The sequence below is a fragment of the Dryobates pubescens genome, chromosome 13, assembly GCF_014839835.1.
Source record: "Dryobates pubescens isolate bDryPub1 chromosome 13, bDryPub1.pri, whole genome shotgun sequence".
Taxonomy (NCBI): Eukaryota; Metazoa; Chordata; class Aves; order Piciformes; family Picidae; genus Dryobates; species Dryobates pubescens.
The window spans coordinates 27,813,520-27,828,481 of NC_071624.1; the positions used below are offsets into that span (position 1 = coordinate 27,813,520).

General features: G+C 50.8%; 1 protein-coding gene across 2 annotated transcripts in view; it reads left to right on the forward strand.

Annotated features, from left to right (window-relative positions):
• The window catches only part of SMG6 (SMG6 nonsense mediated mRNA decay factor), a 117,459-nt gene that overhangs the window by 16,307 nt on the left and 86,190 nt on the right, over positions 1 to 14,962 (forward strand). For both annotated transcript variants that reach the window (XM_054166242.1, XM_054166244.1), the window contains exons 9-10: positions 10,552 to 10,613; positions 14,423 to 14,568. In XM_054166242.1, the coding sequence (XP_054022217.1) occupies positions 10,552 to 10,613; positions 14,423 to 14,568 (208 nt within the window). The remainder of the gene's footprint in view (positions 1 to 10,551; positions 10,614 to 14,422; positions 14,569 to 14,962) is intronic.

Sequence of the window (14,962 nt, forward strand, 5' to 3'; positions counted from 1 at the left end):
ATAAGAGGCTGCTTGGGGAATTTGTTGTTTCTGGAATGTCTGCCTCTGAGTCTGCTGCCAGATTGGTGGGAGCATTTCATGGCTGGGTGTTGTTGCTCAGGACGGTGGAAGATTGATCTTTTCCATGCAAGCTCTTACAAGTAATTCCTGCTGGATGAAGTACAGAGCTCCCTCATTTGCTACCTCTGTGGTGTCAGGTGGGAAAAATGCTCAGAATGGTCCCTTCTTAGGAGCCTCTGATTGGAAAAGAAGTCCAGGCAGCTGAGGCTGTGCCCCTGGTTTTAATGTGCAGCTTGAAAGCTCAGATGTGCCTCTTTCCCCCACTGCTGGGACACAGCTGCCCAGAAGGGTAAGGCTGCAGGCTGCAGAGATACCCTGGAAGCCTCTTGGTGCCTCTCACACTTTCAGGGCTTTTTTTCACCCAGCACTTTGTGCCTGTGCAGAGTGTGGAGGGAATGGAAACCACTAGACAAAGGAGCTGTCTGCTGAAGCCATTTCTCACACTGCCAAACATCTGAGCTGCATCAGAGTGGTGGCTTAGGTGTGTCCCCAAAGGGAGGGGACATGCTGAGGGAGCGTCCCCTTGGTTTTCCTCAGTGCACAAGCTGGCAGTGGGATAGACACCAGGTCTTACAGGCAAGGCCTTGGGTCAGGCTGCCATCAGTGCCTTGTGTGAAGTCTGGAAGTTTGTCTCCTCCACGTTTAGGTGCTCTCTGGTATTCCATGTGAGCAGTCCCCTCTATTCTGCTGTGTTCTGGTCTGCCCTTGCTGTCAGGGGAAGGCAGTGCTTCCCCTCCAGCCTGCTGCTTGCTGCTGTTTGATCCACAGCTCTGTGGTTCTGTAAGCCTCTGCTGACCCTTCTGGGGTGGGAATGTGAGGCACTAGCAATCAGCTGCAGGCTGCCCTCCCATATCTCTGTCCTTTATCCACTCACCCATGTGAAAAAGCAGCAAAAGATGTTGCATCCTTAATTGTTGTGCCTAAAGGAGGACTTGAGAGGGCACAAAATCTTTGACTTCCCTCTGTCCTGCCCAGGCAGCCTCCTTTCCTCACCCCTGCAAGCTTGCAGGAAGCTGTTGGGTTTGGTTACTCATTCGTGGAGGTCAGGACTCGGTCTGGTTTTTTTTTTTCCCTTTGTGTTTAGGAAACAGTTTACAAACTGTTTTGAGCATGGGGAAGCTGCTGGCATGTGAAAGAGGCTTCTCAGCCTCTTTACTGCTGGACACACATCAATTCTCTTGCCCTGCCTCCTTTTCTGTGATCTTGGTTGGCAGTGGGAGGATTTCTGAGTGCTATCCCCAGCCTGCAACCCCTCCATCTCCTAATAGGACCTTGGTCACCAAACCACCCTAGGGCTTTATTTTTACTCTAGCCGTTTTGCCTCACGTGGTGAGGTTGGTTTCTTTCCCCTTGCAGTGAGAAGACCTCTCTGTGGAGGAAGTAAAAGAGTGCCAGGCTGCAGTTGAAACTGGTTAAACACTAAAACCACACTCTTAGCCTCTCTGGGTTTGAGACGTGACATTTAGCCATGCAGCTCAGCGCTGGCTCGTTTGGTCTGCCAGTTGTGCACCCTCCCTGCTTGCACTTTGGGGTTTTTATATAATCCCTGGGGGGGTGGTGGGGTGTATTTTAAAATGGTGGTGAAAACCTTCTTGGCTGCAGTTCTTGCAGTAGAAATCCAACCAGAAACGTTGCTGCACCTTGCTGAGCGAAGTGACCTTCCCTGGATGCTCAGTGCTGCTCCACTGAGGCTCCTGGAGCTCAGCAGAGCTCACAGCCTGTGCACATGTGTTGTGTAGAACCCACATGTCACTTCCCAGTGCTGCTTGACCTTTTGTCACTACCCAGAAAGTGAAGGCTAAGCTCTTGGTAAAAGTTTCCAGAAGTTAGTGTTGATCTCTTTTTTTGGTTTTGGTTTTTTTTCCTCCTTTCCTTTGTAGCCCATGTTGGTGGTTTTATTCAACTGTGAAGAACAAGGCAGGGCCTAATGTTACTTGAATGGGAGAGACCCCAACATGTTATCCTTCCAGTGACAGGCATCTGGTGCTAATGTGTGTAGGAGTGCCCTGTTGGATCAGAGGTGGGAGCACTACAAGCACATCAATGAGTTATGCCCGTGTGAGGGGCTCTGCTGTATCCCAGTGCGCAGAGAGGTTGTGGTGAGGGGAGTGAGACTTCAAGTTCCAACAAGCTTTTCATACTCTAAACCCAAGTACAATCATCCAGAAACCGCCTTTCCCTGTCAGTCACTCTTTCCTCATTTCCTTTCCTGCTGGTGCTGATCAGCCAGGGATTTGTGTGTAACCAAACCCCCTCCTGCTGCTGCACATTAGCCCTTTCTCGTGGCAGTGGATTTGATGATCCAGGCACTGCAGAGCGATGTTTTGGAGGGAGGCTTTGCACTTTACTGCCAGGACTGATAATACTGGTAAAGGAAGTGAGATCACAGAATGCCAGTTTGGAAGGGACCCCAAGGATCACCTGATCCAACCTTTAAAATGCCTAATAGTAGGGTTGGGAAATTTCCCAGAGCAGGGTTTAGGTTCTACACAGTAACACAGTGATTTCTCTTGAGCTTTTTTTGTTGTTAGCCTAACCTTGATCTTTGTCTGAAGTTGGCCTGGGTCACCTTTTTCTGCTGTCTGCTGTACACTTTTTGGGATGGGCACCTCGTATTCCACAGCCAAACCTCTTAATTCTGCCATGGGGAATGTTTATTTCTCTTCAGTGTTGAATGAGCCATTTCCAGATGGGCTTTGTATCCACTGTGGAGGTGGGTATTAGGAAAGAAACTTCCTTCCGGAGGATCAGGGAGTGGAACCTGCTGGAATCTGTGTCATTTCCTCTGTCCTTGGCTCTATTCTTCCTCCCCAACAGAATTCATTGCTCCATAATGGAAAGTGGAGAGGAGATGTCTTCGTGCCCTGTGTTATGCTGCCCAGGTAGAAGTGAAGGCTCCAGAAGTACTCCAGAAATGCAGCAGGCTGGACATCAACCTCTGGGCTGTGGGAGCCTGGGGCACAGCCTGGCTGTGAGCAGCTCCTGCTGTCCCTGATGGTGAGCTGGCTGGGAGAGTGTGAAGGTTGCATGTGACAATGCTGGCACCCTTCTGGAAGGCTCTGTCTCTGCTCAGCCTGTTGTCCAAATGTCTTCTCTTTTGTAACTCCATCCTAAGCCTTTCAGGGCCAGATCTCTTCAGTCTTCACCCTCCCTAATTTCTCACATTATCTCCCTCCTTTGTGCTTTAACTCTGGAGCAGTGAAAAAGGTTGGAGATACCCTGAGCTCCATTAGCTGGAGATCTCTTATGGCCAGAACTCAGCAGGCATTTCTCAGTGTCGGTTTTCTCAGGGCTAGATCTCTTCAGTCTTCACTCTCCCTGATTTCTCATGTTATCTCCCTCCTTTGTGCTTTGACTCTACAAATAACCTGGAGCAGCGGAGAAGGCCTACAACACCCTGAGCTCCATTAGCAGGAGATCTCTTATGACCAGAACTCAGCAGACATTTCTCAATGTCAGTTTTCTATTGCAGGAAGGGGATGCTGCTTGCTGCTGGCAAACAGCAAGTGTCTGAGTATGAGCTGCTTTCTGCTGGTCAGGGCAGCTTCAGCGCTCAGCACGTGGCCTCTCCCTTACCTGCTGGCCACAGAAGAGCTCTGCCTGGGCCATCTCGCTTTCAGTGCTTAACCAGATGCAGCCTTGAAGAGCTGAGCTTGTATCCTAAATGACCTGCAGCACCAGAGCCAATTTGTGAAAAGTTTTGTGCTGAAAGTTAACTTGATATCTCAGCTGAGGACTCTCTGGCATGTTTGCATAGATTCATAGAGTTTATGGCCAGCAGGGACCATTAGATCATGTAGTCTGATCTCCTGTATATCACAGGTCCTTAAATTTCACTCTGCTACTCCTGTACGAAGCCAAATAACTCGTGTTTGGCTAAAGTCAAACTTCCAGAAAGACATCCAGGGCTTGAGAATCCACCCTTTTCCTGGGGAGTTTGTTCCAGTGATAATTGCACTGGTTCTGAAACACTCAGACCTTATTTCCACAGCGAATGTTTGCCGTCTGTTCTTGTGCTTTGCTCTTCTGTGAGTGTAAAGAGCCCTTAAGTACCACCCAGGCACTTTGCACCCTGCAATCAAATTGCTTCCCAGTCTTCTTTTTTTTTCTCTCCTCTGGATATACTAAACAGATTGAGCTGTTTAAGCTCTTTCTTTTTTTTTTTTCACTGCAAGACATCATTTCTAGCCTTTGAATCACTTTTATGGCTGCTTTTTGGACTCTGGCCAATTTTTTATTTCTTTTTTTTTTTTTTTCAGCATCCTTTTAGAAATGAGGGCACTAGAACTGGATGCAGCGTTTCAGTGTCAGCCCTGGCCAGTGCTTGCTCTCTGCCTGTACCTCTAAGGGGACTCATTAACCCTTTTTGACCACACATTGCATTGGGAGCTTGGCTGCTGTAGTCCTTGGAGCTTTTCTGGAGAAGCTGCCTTGGACCTAGTCTCCTGGAGACTTTGTCCGACATGATCCCACGTGCACAACGTGACACTTGGTGCTGGAAACCCCCAGATTCTAGAAGTGATTGTAATAACCTTGTGTGGCTGTGCTGCAGCCATCATAACTTACTGCCACAGGCAGTTTGACAGCAGAACTTGCTTTCTGTTTGTTAATTAGAAATGTTGCCAGTGAGTCTCTACCAGCCTCTTGCCATCCAGGTCAGTGAGGGGCTCTGAAGGCCGCTGCTTTTTGAGGGGATACTTAACCAGGTTTTAATCAGCTTGGTAGTTTATGTTGGGGGTTATTTTTCAAGCCTGTTCCTTATTACTAATTTGTAGAAACCAAATTCAGACCCAAGTTTGGTTGAAAAAGGAAATAACACCCATGTAAACTACTCTGTCCAACCTATTTTCCTTAAATTGAGAGTGAATTCGTTACATTTATTTATAGCTCAGATGTTTGTTTCCAAGGCAGTGAAGTTACCTCTGTTGTTTGTTTTTTTTCCAGCTGATGTTTCTCATCTCACCTGCTCCCTGCAGTGATGAAGGGAGAAAAATTCAAAAACTCCTTAATTTTGCTAGGAGGCCTCCTAAATGCCTCCCTTCATCTTTTGTTGGGTTGCTGACTTGCAAATCTTAGAGCCAGAAGATGTTTCCTGGAGGCATAGCTGCTGCAGTCCAAAAGATCAGGAAGCTGCAGGAATGTCTCAGGGTCTCTTTACCTGGCCCAGAGGCCACAATAAATACATCAGTGTCCCCTCTTTCTCCTGTATTTATAGCAAATTGGATTTCAGTGTCTGATGTGAAGTGTCAGGGTTCTCACTGGAATTGCTCTTGGTGCTACAGGAATGAATCCATTCCAGGGCAGGACGCTGTGACTGCTGAGCAGGACACGTGGCAAGAAGCAGCCAAAGCAAGCTCTGTGTCCATTTGTGGTTGCAGGTGGTATATGAAGAGGACTGATGATGGTAATTAGCCCAGCTGGAATTTGCCCACAGCTCTGTGGGTACCTTGTAAATGCTGCAAAAAATGCCAGACAATCTTAATAGCCCTTTTGTCTCCTGTCCTTTCTGTAGGTAGCCATTTGCACAAAACACTTTACACCAGCACTTTGTGGCCATTGCACCTGTAAGCAGTAAAAACCTGCTCCTGGTATCCTGCCAGCTGAGCCTACTGCAGCATCTTAGGCTTTTCAGGAGGCTCAGTATCAGTGCTTGGTGTTATTTCAGAGAGATAGTGCTGTGGAAAACACCAGCCACAGCTGTGCCTTGCAGCTTTGGGATGGATTAGGATAAAAGCTTGGGCTCATGTTTGTAAGGCCATCTCTAGGCAAAGCAGAGGACTCAGTGCTGCTGCTGGTGGTGAGGGCTGGGTGATGTGAAGCTCTGAAGAAACTGCCTGTGGAAGAGAGGAATAATCTTAATGTGGTTTATCTGGCCCTTGGTTTTAAGCTGAGGGAGAGTAGGTTTAGACTGGATCTTAGGAAGAAGTTCTTCAGAACAAGGGTGGTGGGACTCTGGAATAGGTTGCCCAGCCAGGGAGGCTGTGGCTGCCTCCTCACTGGGGGTGTTCAAGGCCAGGCTGGGTGAGGCTGAGTCTAGTTGAGAGGTGCCCATGGTTGAGAGGTTGGAGTAGATGATCCCTAAGGTCCTTTCCAATCTAAGGCATTCTGTGATTTTTGTGATTGAGCTGGGAGTGAGAATATGGCATGGTTTGGGTGCCTGGATGTTATTTCATACAGTTCTCAGCAAGGAATCTGTGCCTGGAAGAGCCTGGCTGCCCCAAAAACCCCCAAAATATTTGGGATGAGTGTGGTACGTGTTTTGGAGCAGAGCTGTGTGGCTCTGTGGTCTGTATCCCAACCCCTTGTCACTGAGGAGACCCCTAGACTTAGGAGAACATCCTGCTGTGCTCTAGTTCCTTCCACCCCGGTGGAGACAGCGCATTTGTTACAGGCAGTTTTGCATCTGGTCTCTTGATTAATGGACTTGTCTTTTGCAGCCTATTTTGACTCTAACACCGCTTTCTGCTCCACAGATGCTTTGCTGATGTTGAAGAAAGTTTGCCTCACTTGATAAAGACCAGATCCTGAAATTTACTTCCAAACCTGAAGTAACAATTTTTAACTTGAAATGCCTTTTTCCCCAGGAGTCACTGCTCCAGAATCTTTCCCTTATTTGGTGCCTCCTTCACAGCTGGGGCTGACGCTCAGGTGCCAAAGCTCTGTGCGCTCCTTGCCACAAGCCAAATGGATCCACTCTGGGTCCCGGCGCAGCAGCTCTGCGTCTCAGGCCGGATCCTGGCACTCCTTTTTCTCCTGTGTTTCTGGGCTGGGGTGGGAGACTCCGTTTTCAACCCTTTTTGATCAGTGCACATTCCCCTGAGACTGAGTCTTTCTTCTTTCCTGGCTCAAGGCTTGACAAACCTTTCCTGAAGCTGTCTGACCGCCTCTGTTCTGTGTGCTGTCAGGCCGTACTCCTCGTGGCCTCCGGGTGATCCGAGCTGGCTGTTCCAGGGCCGTTGCTATCTCTGCACTTAGCCACTCCACCAGAAGTTGTTAGTCACTGTTGATGTCTTCCATGGTAACAAATCCACTTTCGTTGGCAGCGCGGTGTGTGAATGCTCCCCAAGCAGCAGTGGGCTGCTTCCTCTGGTGAGGTTGCCTCTTCCCAGGTGGATTTAGTCTGTCTGCACATGCTGACTCATGACAGCAGAAACAGCTGTTTTCAGCTTCAGGCACTACTGTGTGCAGGGACCCCTTCTTCATCATGACAGCTGGTTTGTTTTTAGAGCTAATGCCTTCACTATATGCTCATAACTTCCATATCTGTGATGCCCACTTTTCAACTAGAAGGGCCCAAATCCCTTTTTGACCTAGTTTTATTGTTGCATAGAACTGACTTGGTGGGCTCTTTTTCTAGCAACCACCTGGGACCAGCCAGCTTTGCTTCTGCATCCCAAAGCTGCCTGCAAAGGGCAGGGATGTTGGTGTGCAGGGAGCCCTGCCTGCCCCGGCATGCTGATGTTGGTACAAACACTGGTCTTGGGAGACCTTTGGTGGTGGCCAGCTTTGGACTGCACAGTGAGTGAGATGATGGCAAGGAGTTGCTGGAGGTCTCATGCTCAGCACATGCTGGGAGGGCTTTGGGGAAGTGTTCCTCTCCACCCTGCAGGTAATGGTGGAAGTTGCTGTTTCCCTCTCGCTGTGAGAAGCAGTGCTTCATGGGAGGAGCAGGGAGGGCTCCCAGACTGAGGGACAGGTGAGTCACTAGAGCCAGAGTCATTCAGAGAAAAGCCCAGTCAAAGCAGCACATGGCCTTAGCATGAACTCGGAGATGAAAGGTCCAAAGTTAAGCAATGAGCTCATCAAAACCTTAAGGCTGTGAGAGAAAAAGTAATGAAAGAAGTGTGAGAGGTGCCTGCTTGAGATGCCACAGTGCTGGGGCACACAGGTTTCTGCCTGGGCTTGCTAGGTTCATGCTTAGATTACCAAGAGGTATGAAACTTGCTTCTTTCCTAGAGGCAGTAACGTGCTTCCTTCTCAAAAAATTGCAAATCTGTGTATTTGTGCAGATTACCTACATCCCAGTTCAGCACTGGTTGCTGAGTGAGGAGTGTGACCGGTGAAAATGCAGAGGATGAAATTTGCTCTAAGGAGATGAGGGTCCTGGGGAGCCCTCCCAGGTCCAGACGTGTCTGTGGGAACACTCTGGGCACGTCCCCGCTGGGCGCGGGTGACACTTTCCATTCCGGGTGGGGAGTTTTGCTACTCCCCCACTGCCAGTAAAGTGGTGCAGGGATTGCAGGGTGAGTGCTCCCAGGGCTGTGGGTGAATGTGGGCCTTGGGGGAAAAACTGCTGCTCCGATTTCTTCTTCTCCCCCACGTGCAGCCTACCAATCAGCCTAGTGACAGACTTGCCAGCAGAGCTGGAGCAAGCTGTGAGCTGCTGTTCTTTTCCATCAGAAAGCACAGAGTGTGGATACCCTCCTCCAGCTCTTGCAGGCAGCAGCAGGATGTGGGTTTGCTGTGGGGCAGAGCACTGCCCACTGCCCCAGCAAGGCTCTTGCACCTGAGCTCGAGACTCTGACTTGTTAGACTGTGTCTGACAGGTTGTGTGATTGCAGCCAGAGCCACAGAGTTGGGCACGAAGCAGCTTTCTGTCCCCACAAGCCTGAAAGGCCTCCTGGAAAAAAAAAGGGGGGAAAAAAGTGTGTTAAAGATTTCGAACTCTGAGACACCTTGGTGTGTCCTAAAGAGAGGTATGTTGGAGAAGCAGCCACATCCAAACTTTGCTGGCAGAGCAAGTAAGGGCTTTGCTGTGCTGTCCCAGTATTCCCCAGTCTCTTCTGGGTTTCATCTGCAGAGTTAATAAAATGGTGGCAAATAAAGTTGAGTTGCAGTGGAAAGGGCTCTTTAGGGCAGCAGTAAAAAAGCAAGTAAGCAAGAACCCCTTGCTGCAGGGGCCACTTTAATTGGTCTGGCTTGTTTTATGAGACAGGTTTTATGTTTAAACTTGCACATGGCCCAGGAGCAACTCTGCAGCAGGGCATCCTTCTCCTGCATGGGTCCTCTGGGAATGCAGCCCGGGTTAATTACACCTCACCCAGCAGCTGGCATAAGTCATGGTGTGAGCCAGGGGGTTCAGTGAGTGAGGGTGGGAGGGGCTGCCAGAGCTGCTGGGACTGTCTGGGATAACCATTCCCTGCAGCCAGGCCTGGCATGGAGCTCGGTGCTGCCAGGAGACACTGGCCAGTGCCTGTCTTGGTTCTTGTCATGTGTGCCTGGATCTTGGCCAGGCATTGCCACAGCCCTGCCCGGAAATACCATCCTCGATCTGTGCCTCTGACCCGCCCTGTAGATGGAAGTGGTCTTGCTGACTTGTAGAGAGGGCTTCAAGATACAGAATCTGATGTGCCTGGGAGCAGAGCAGTGGAGCTCCCTGCGGCGCTCCCGGCCTGGCTTTTCTCACCTCGCTGAGGCTCTGCAGGCGTGCAGGGGTGAGGGGAAAGCCTCTTGCTGTGGAAAAGGTAAGAGCAAGGCCAGGCTGCTCCTGCTGTGACACAGCCACCTCCAGGCTCAGGCAGAGTGACTATTTACCCACCCACATCTGCCTTCAAAACCCTTTAGATAAAGACTGGGAAAGCCCAGAGCTGTGCTGAGCTAGGACAGTTGACTTAGAGCAGTTGTAAGTAATTATTCAAGTTGGATTTTGGTGTTACTGGGCTTAAGCAGGGCAGGAAGCTGCCTTCATGCCATGTGCTGCAGCCAGCTCCCCATATATCCCCTTAGCTCCATGTTGCTCTGGTAGTTCAGTAGCAGCACTGCTACTGCAAGCTTTCCAAGGTGTTTCTGATACATCTGAGCACCATCTCCCTCTCTGTAATCACCTAAAGCTGGAGTTAAGTGAGGGGGTGCAGCATCACCCCAGTGCCCCCTCACTTCCAAAAGCTGCTCCTGGCAAGGCACAAACAAGCTTTAGTGGCTCTGCTGCTGAACTAGCTCTGTTGGCTTCTCTGCAGAAAAGCCCTGGTGAGGACGTCTCATTCCCTCTCCCCTTCAGCTGGACACTGCTCAGCCTCTGCTGCGTTCACAGAGCACTGAACAAGTTGCTTCTGTTGGTTGTTTGGGGTTTGGTTTTTTATATATTGGTGGGAAGCACTGCTGGGAAAGGCTGCTTTTAGGGGGACTCCTTCTGTGTAACACCCCTAGGCTGTGCTGTGTTTTGGGTTCACAGGGTACAGAGGAGGAAACCTTCGGGAAGACCTCCAGGGTGCGTGTGCCCAGCAGGCAGCCCTGTGCAGGACCCGGCAGAGGGTGCTGTGTCTCCATCGCCTCTCCCAGCTCCAGCTGTTTGGCACTTGCCTGTGTGCATGATGTTTGTAAGAGTTTGGGCATGTCCATTTGGTTCCCATCTCCAGTGCCACCCCCAGCATCCAGGCCAGGTTCTCTGTCACTGGGGACATTCTTAATTCACAGGAAATAGGAGAGAGTTTAATTGTTTTCTCCTCTCTCTCTCTCTTTTTTTTTTTCCCCCTTCTTTTTTTTCCCATGCAGCTGAACAAAAGGTTCATCCTCAGTTTTCTCCATGCCCATGGGAAGCTGTTTACCAGGATTGGGTAAGTGTGCAGGATGTTTATTTTATTTTCCTACATTACAAGTCTTTTTGGAATTTAATATTGTTAGCAACTAAGCTGTGTTTGGAGCTGAGGGCACAGGGTGTGAATTCTTGCAGGCCTAGCCTCCTGGTTCCTATTCTCCTTACCCGCCCTCTGATCCACACTGATTATTTGGACACTTTCTTTTCCCACCTCAAGGCCTGGTCCTGCCTGTGCACTGGGATCTTCTGGCAAAGGCTGAGCTCAGATGGCTGATACACATAGCAGGGGCTGTGTGTTTCCTCTTTACTCCCTTCCTCTTTAATTTCTGGCTTTACCTTCTCTCTTCCATTCCCCCCTGCTCTTAGCCAGCAGAGAGATAGCTCTGGGGGTGTTCTTGGTGCCTTTGAGGAGCACAAAGCCATCAAGGCAGAGCCATGTGGTGGCTGAAAGCCACTGTCCAGAGCGTGTTGGGACAAGCCTTGCCCTTCATCTCCTTACTGCCATTTTACTGAAAGCTCCTAGCTGGGATCTGCCTCAGCTGTGGGAACTGGTTTATGCAAAGTGCCCTTGGCAATGTCTGTCAGAAACTGGTTTCAAGTAGTTCAACAGCTGTCCTTGAAGCAAAGCAAGCCTGGTTCAGGTCTGGGCTGAGATCCCAGCCTGGGGGACATCCTTTTGACACAGAGTGCAGACCTCAGCCTCACAGTCCATTGTCTTCCCATGGAACTGTCCCTGCTCCAGGTGGGACTGGCCCTTGCTGTCAGGTGATGGGGTGGCTGTTGTCAAGACTTTGTGTGGGTCTAGACAGTGTCTGGCAACGGTGGTCTCTGCTTCAGCCTGCCAGTGCCTCATAAGCAGATGTAGTCTCATGACTCTTGGCTCCTTCAGTCTCTTATGGAACTGTTGGCTACAAGTTTCAGGGCTGAGAGACCTCTTCCAGGCCACTTAGGTAAATGTAGTGTGGATGAAAAGTGCCAGCTTGCCCCTGCTGTGGATCTTTTTGACTCGCATGTAGAGTTCCCTGCCTCTGGGCCTGTCCCCATTCCCTCCTGGAGCAGGAAAGCACAGCAATGCAGGACACAGCACTGATCTTGCCATGCAGCCTGAAACCTCAGTGCTTGCTCTGTCCCGTGTGCTTTGAGGTGACCAGTCAGGAGTGGCCCATGCCTGACTTTGGACCCTTCCTAAAGCAGTAGCAGGTAGAAGCTGTGCTGGCCCATTTGTTGGCGATCTAAGTGTCTGAAGGCAAGGGGAAGAGCCGTCTCGCTGCCAGTGCTGTTGAGCTCTCCCCAAGTCACAAGGCACTGATTGTCTGCTTGTGGGCAGCAGCCTGGCCTGCAGCGAGGAGCAGAGCTGGATGTCCTCCTGCCCGCAGGAAAAGAGGAGGAAAGCTGCAGGAGCCCCTGGAAGGTTTGGTAACTGCAGCTGGAGGGCAGAGCATCCGGGGAGCTGCTGGTCCTCGGCTCTGTGGGGCCGCGCTCGCGGCTGCGCTCCGGTTGAACGCGCGCCAGGGGAGGGATTAATGGGGATGGTGCAGACGTTGCCTGCACATTTGGCTCCTGAGACTGCTGTGAAATTAAGATGCAGCGTTTGAGGCGGTTGCTTCCCAGGACAGTCATTTAGAAAAGCCAAGTATGTTTAATGGTGGTGTATCCCCTGAAGTACTTAGAAGGGAACTAGAAAGTAATACCATGACACAGGAAGAGAAAATCGTCCAGCCCTGCTAAACAGCTTCCGTGCTTAAAATAGGTAAAAGGTGAGGAATAGCTGAGTCCTCTTTGGGCAGGATCTGCAGTGATTGATCTGTAAAAAGTATGGAAAAGATGATGTTGCCCTAATTGGACTCTTCTATTATTTTTATAGTTTTTTTGCTCCTAAAACCACAGGTAAGCAATTTATTAAAAGCTTCCACTCTGCTCCTGACCTGCTGGTTCTGAGCTCAGTGGGGTTGCTGTGTGCTGTTCCAGATGTGCTGTGGTATCAAAGCACAGCTGGCGGGGCTGAGGAAGTCCTCACTCCTCCTCCTTGTTATTCCATGGCAATTGTCTTCATCTCCTCACCAACAATTCATCCTGCAAAGGGCTCCTCCATCCCCAGTGTCCTGTCTGCCCTAGGAGGATGTTGCTGGATATGGTCTTAGATCCTTCAGAATTAGGAGGTCTTTAGAAGCAATCAGTTTGCTCTGATTCCCTGGCTGTGCCCCAAATCCAGGGAAGTTGCCTCTTCCAGAGGGAGCAGTGCTTTCATACCGGTGGAACTGCTCCGTTCTGCACAGCTACAAAGTACAAGGAGCCTGTTTGTTACAGCCCTTGTTGGTGGGAAGGTAGCAGAGACTTTGAACTGCTCCAGCAAACAGTGCCCGGGGAGAGGGTAACCTTGCTGCTAGGCAGAAGAGCTTGTTGAAAGGCATCTGTGAAACATGGTTACAAAGAAAGCCATTTCTGTCTTTAAAAATAGAGCCTCTTACTGCCCTGACAGGCTGTTGGGGAAGCCCAGCAGAATTGCCCATGTGGGTTACCAGAAGCATCTGCTAATCCAGCCTGTAGTGTGCTGATATCACTAGATCTGAATCTCTCGGGGGAAGATAGAGGAAATTGCTATGGAGGCCCCTGAGGTTGCCTGCCCCAGATCCAGATGCCTCACCCACTGCAGAGTTTGGCTCCCTTGCACCCATTTGGGCACATTTAGTACAGTGTCACTGACAACTGGAGTGGACACTTGCTGTGAGACACAAAATTCATTCTCAGTGGCTCTAGCTGTGGCATTTCCTAGGGCAGGAGCAAGAACTAACACAGCAAGCTCAGCACAAGAGGCAGTAGGAGAGGAGGACCTATCACTATAATAGTTTCCAAGGTTTCTTGGCATCCTCTTGGTTACAGTCTTCATGGCATGCCAGGTGAGGACCATCTTTGGGAGGGGGCAACTATGTCTCAGTCACTTTGGTGAACTGACTCTGTGTTCTTTGCAGAAAGTTCAGGTTTTGACCTTGGTTTAGTTTTTGACCCCAGTTCAGTGGAGAGCTTGCTGGGGATCCAACAGCTCTGATAAATAAGCCCAGCTAATTTCCTCAGCAATGCCAGATGAGGAGTAGGATGAAGGTGTCAGCTTTCCGTGGGCGCTTGTGAGTGGTGTTGAAAGCAAAGCCCATCCCTGGCTGTGGCACTGCAGCCGCTGGCTGCTGTGTCCTGATGAGCGACAGCAGCGCTCTGTGCCGCAGGGACCAGCTCCAGCCTTGACGTTTCCAGCAGCTAGATGAGGCCAGTTGTTAGTCTGCAAGTCCCTGTCCTGTGGGGCTCCAAGTGATGAAGTTTCAGGGCTCAGGGAGTGTGTAGCCTGGGGGGACAGGGCTGGATGCCATGGGATCTGATCCTGCAGCAAGGAGCCCAGGGACAGGCAGAGCTCTGGAGGAAGCAAGCTCTGGCCAGCGTTCAACGCATTGGAATTGCCACATCCGCAATGTGGCACCAGTGTGTGCAGTTTGCTGTAGCCTGGGTTTCTTGGGAGTCCCATGGGCTGCTCCTGGTCCAAGTGAGCTGCTGGCCTCTTGGCAACCCTCCCAGATTGGTAGAAGTCAGTAGAAAAAAATGGTTGGTCAGAAATGACTCATAAAGGCCGTGTTTTCCTGCCAAAGGAATGCTGCCTGTCGGTCACAGAGCAATTCCTCACTGCCCCGAGGAGGGCTTCATCCGTCTCTGTCACAGCCTGCACCTTCATTCCCCACAGCTCCTGGGTGGGAGACAGCACCCTAAGGGGTCCCTCTTCCCCAGGAGATGTGACACTGAGCGAGCTGTGCCGACCGATTCTACAGACTCTCTCTTTGTCTGCAGGATGGAGACGTTCCCTGCCGTGGCTGAGGAGGTCCTGAGGGAGTTCCAGGTGCTGCTGCAGCACAGCCCCCCCCCCATCGGAAGCACTCGAATGCTCCAGCTGGTGGCAATCAACATGTTTGCAGTGTACAACTCCCAGCCCAAAGGTACCACGTGCGGCTTCAGGGGAACCGGGCTGGGCATCAGCCACTCTTCGGTGCTCATGCAGAGAAGGGAGGTGGGGGGGACACTCACCAGCTGAAGACAGATGGGGAAGTGGAGCAGTGGTTGGATGCCTGGGGCTGCTGACGTGGGTAGGGTCAGAAAGGGGACCTTGACTGGAGCTGGCTGAGGTTTGTGAGGAGGCATCGCATCTCCCTGGAGCCTGAGTCATCAAGCACGGGAGGAGGGCACTGCTGTAGGGCTCTGCCTTCCCAGCATTGAGCCTGGGCCCGGCTCAGTGTCTGTGCTGGCACCAGAAGGGCTGGGAGGATCTGAGAGGCCTTGGCTGTTGGGAGAGGGATATTGCCTGGGACTGCTTGTGTCTATGGAGGTGACTGG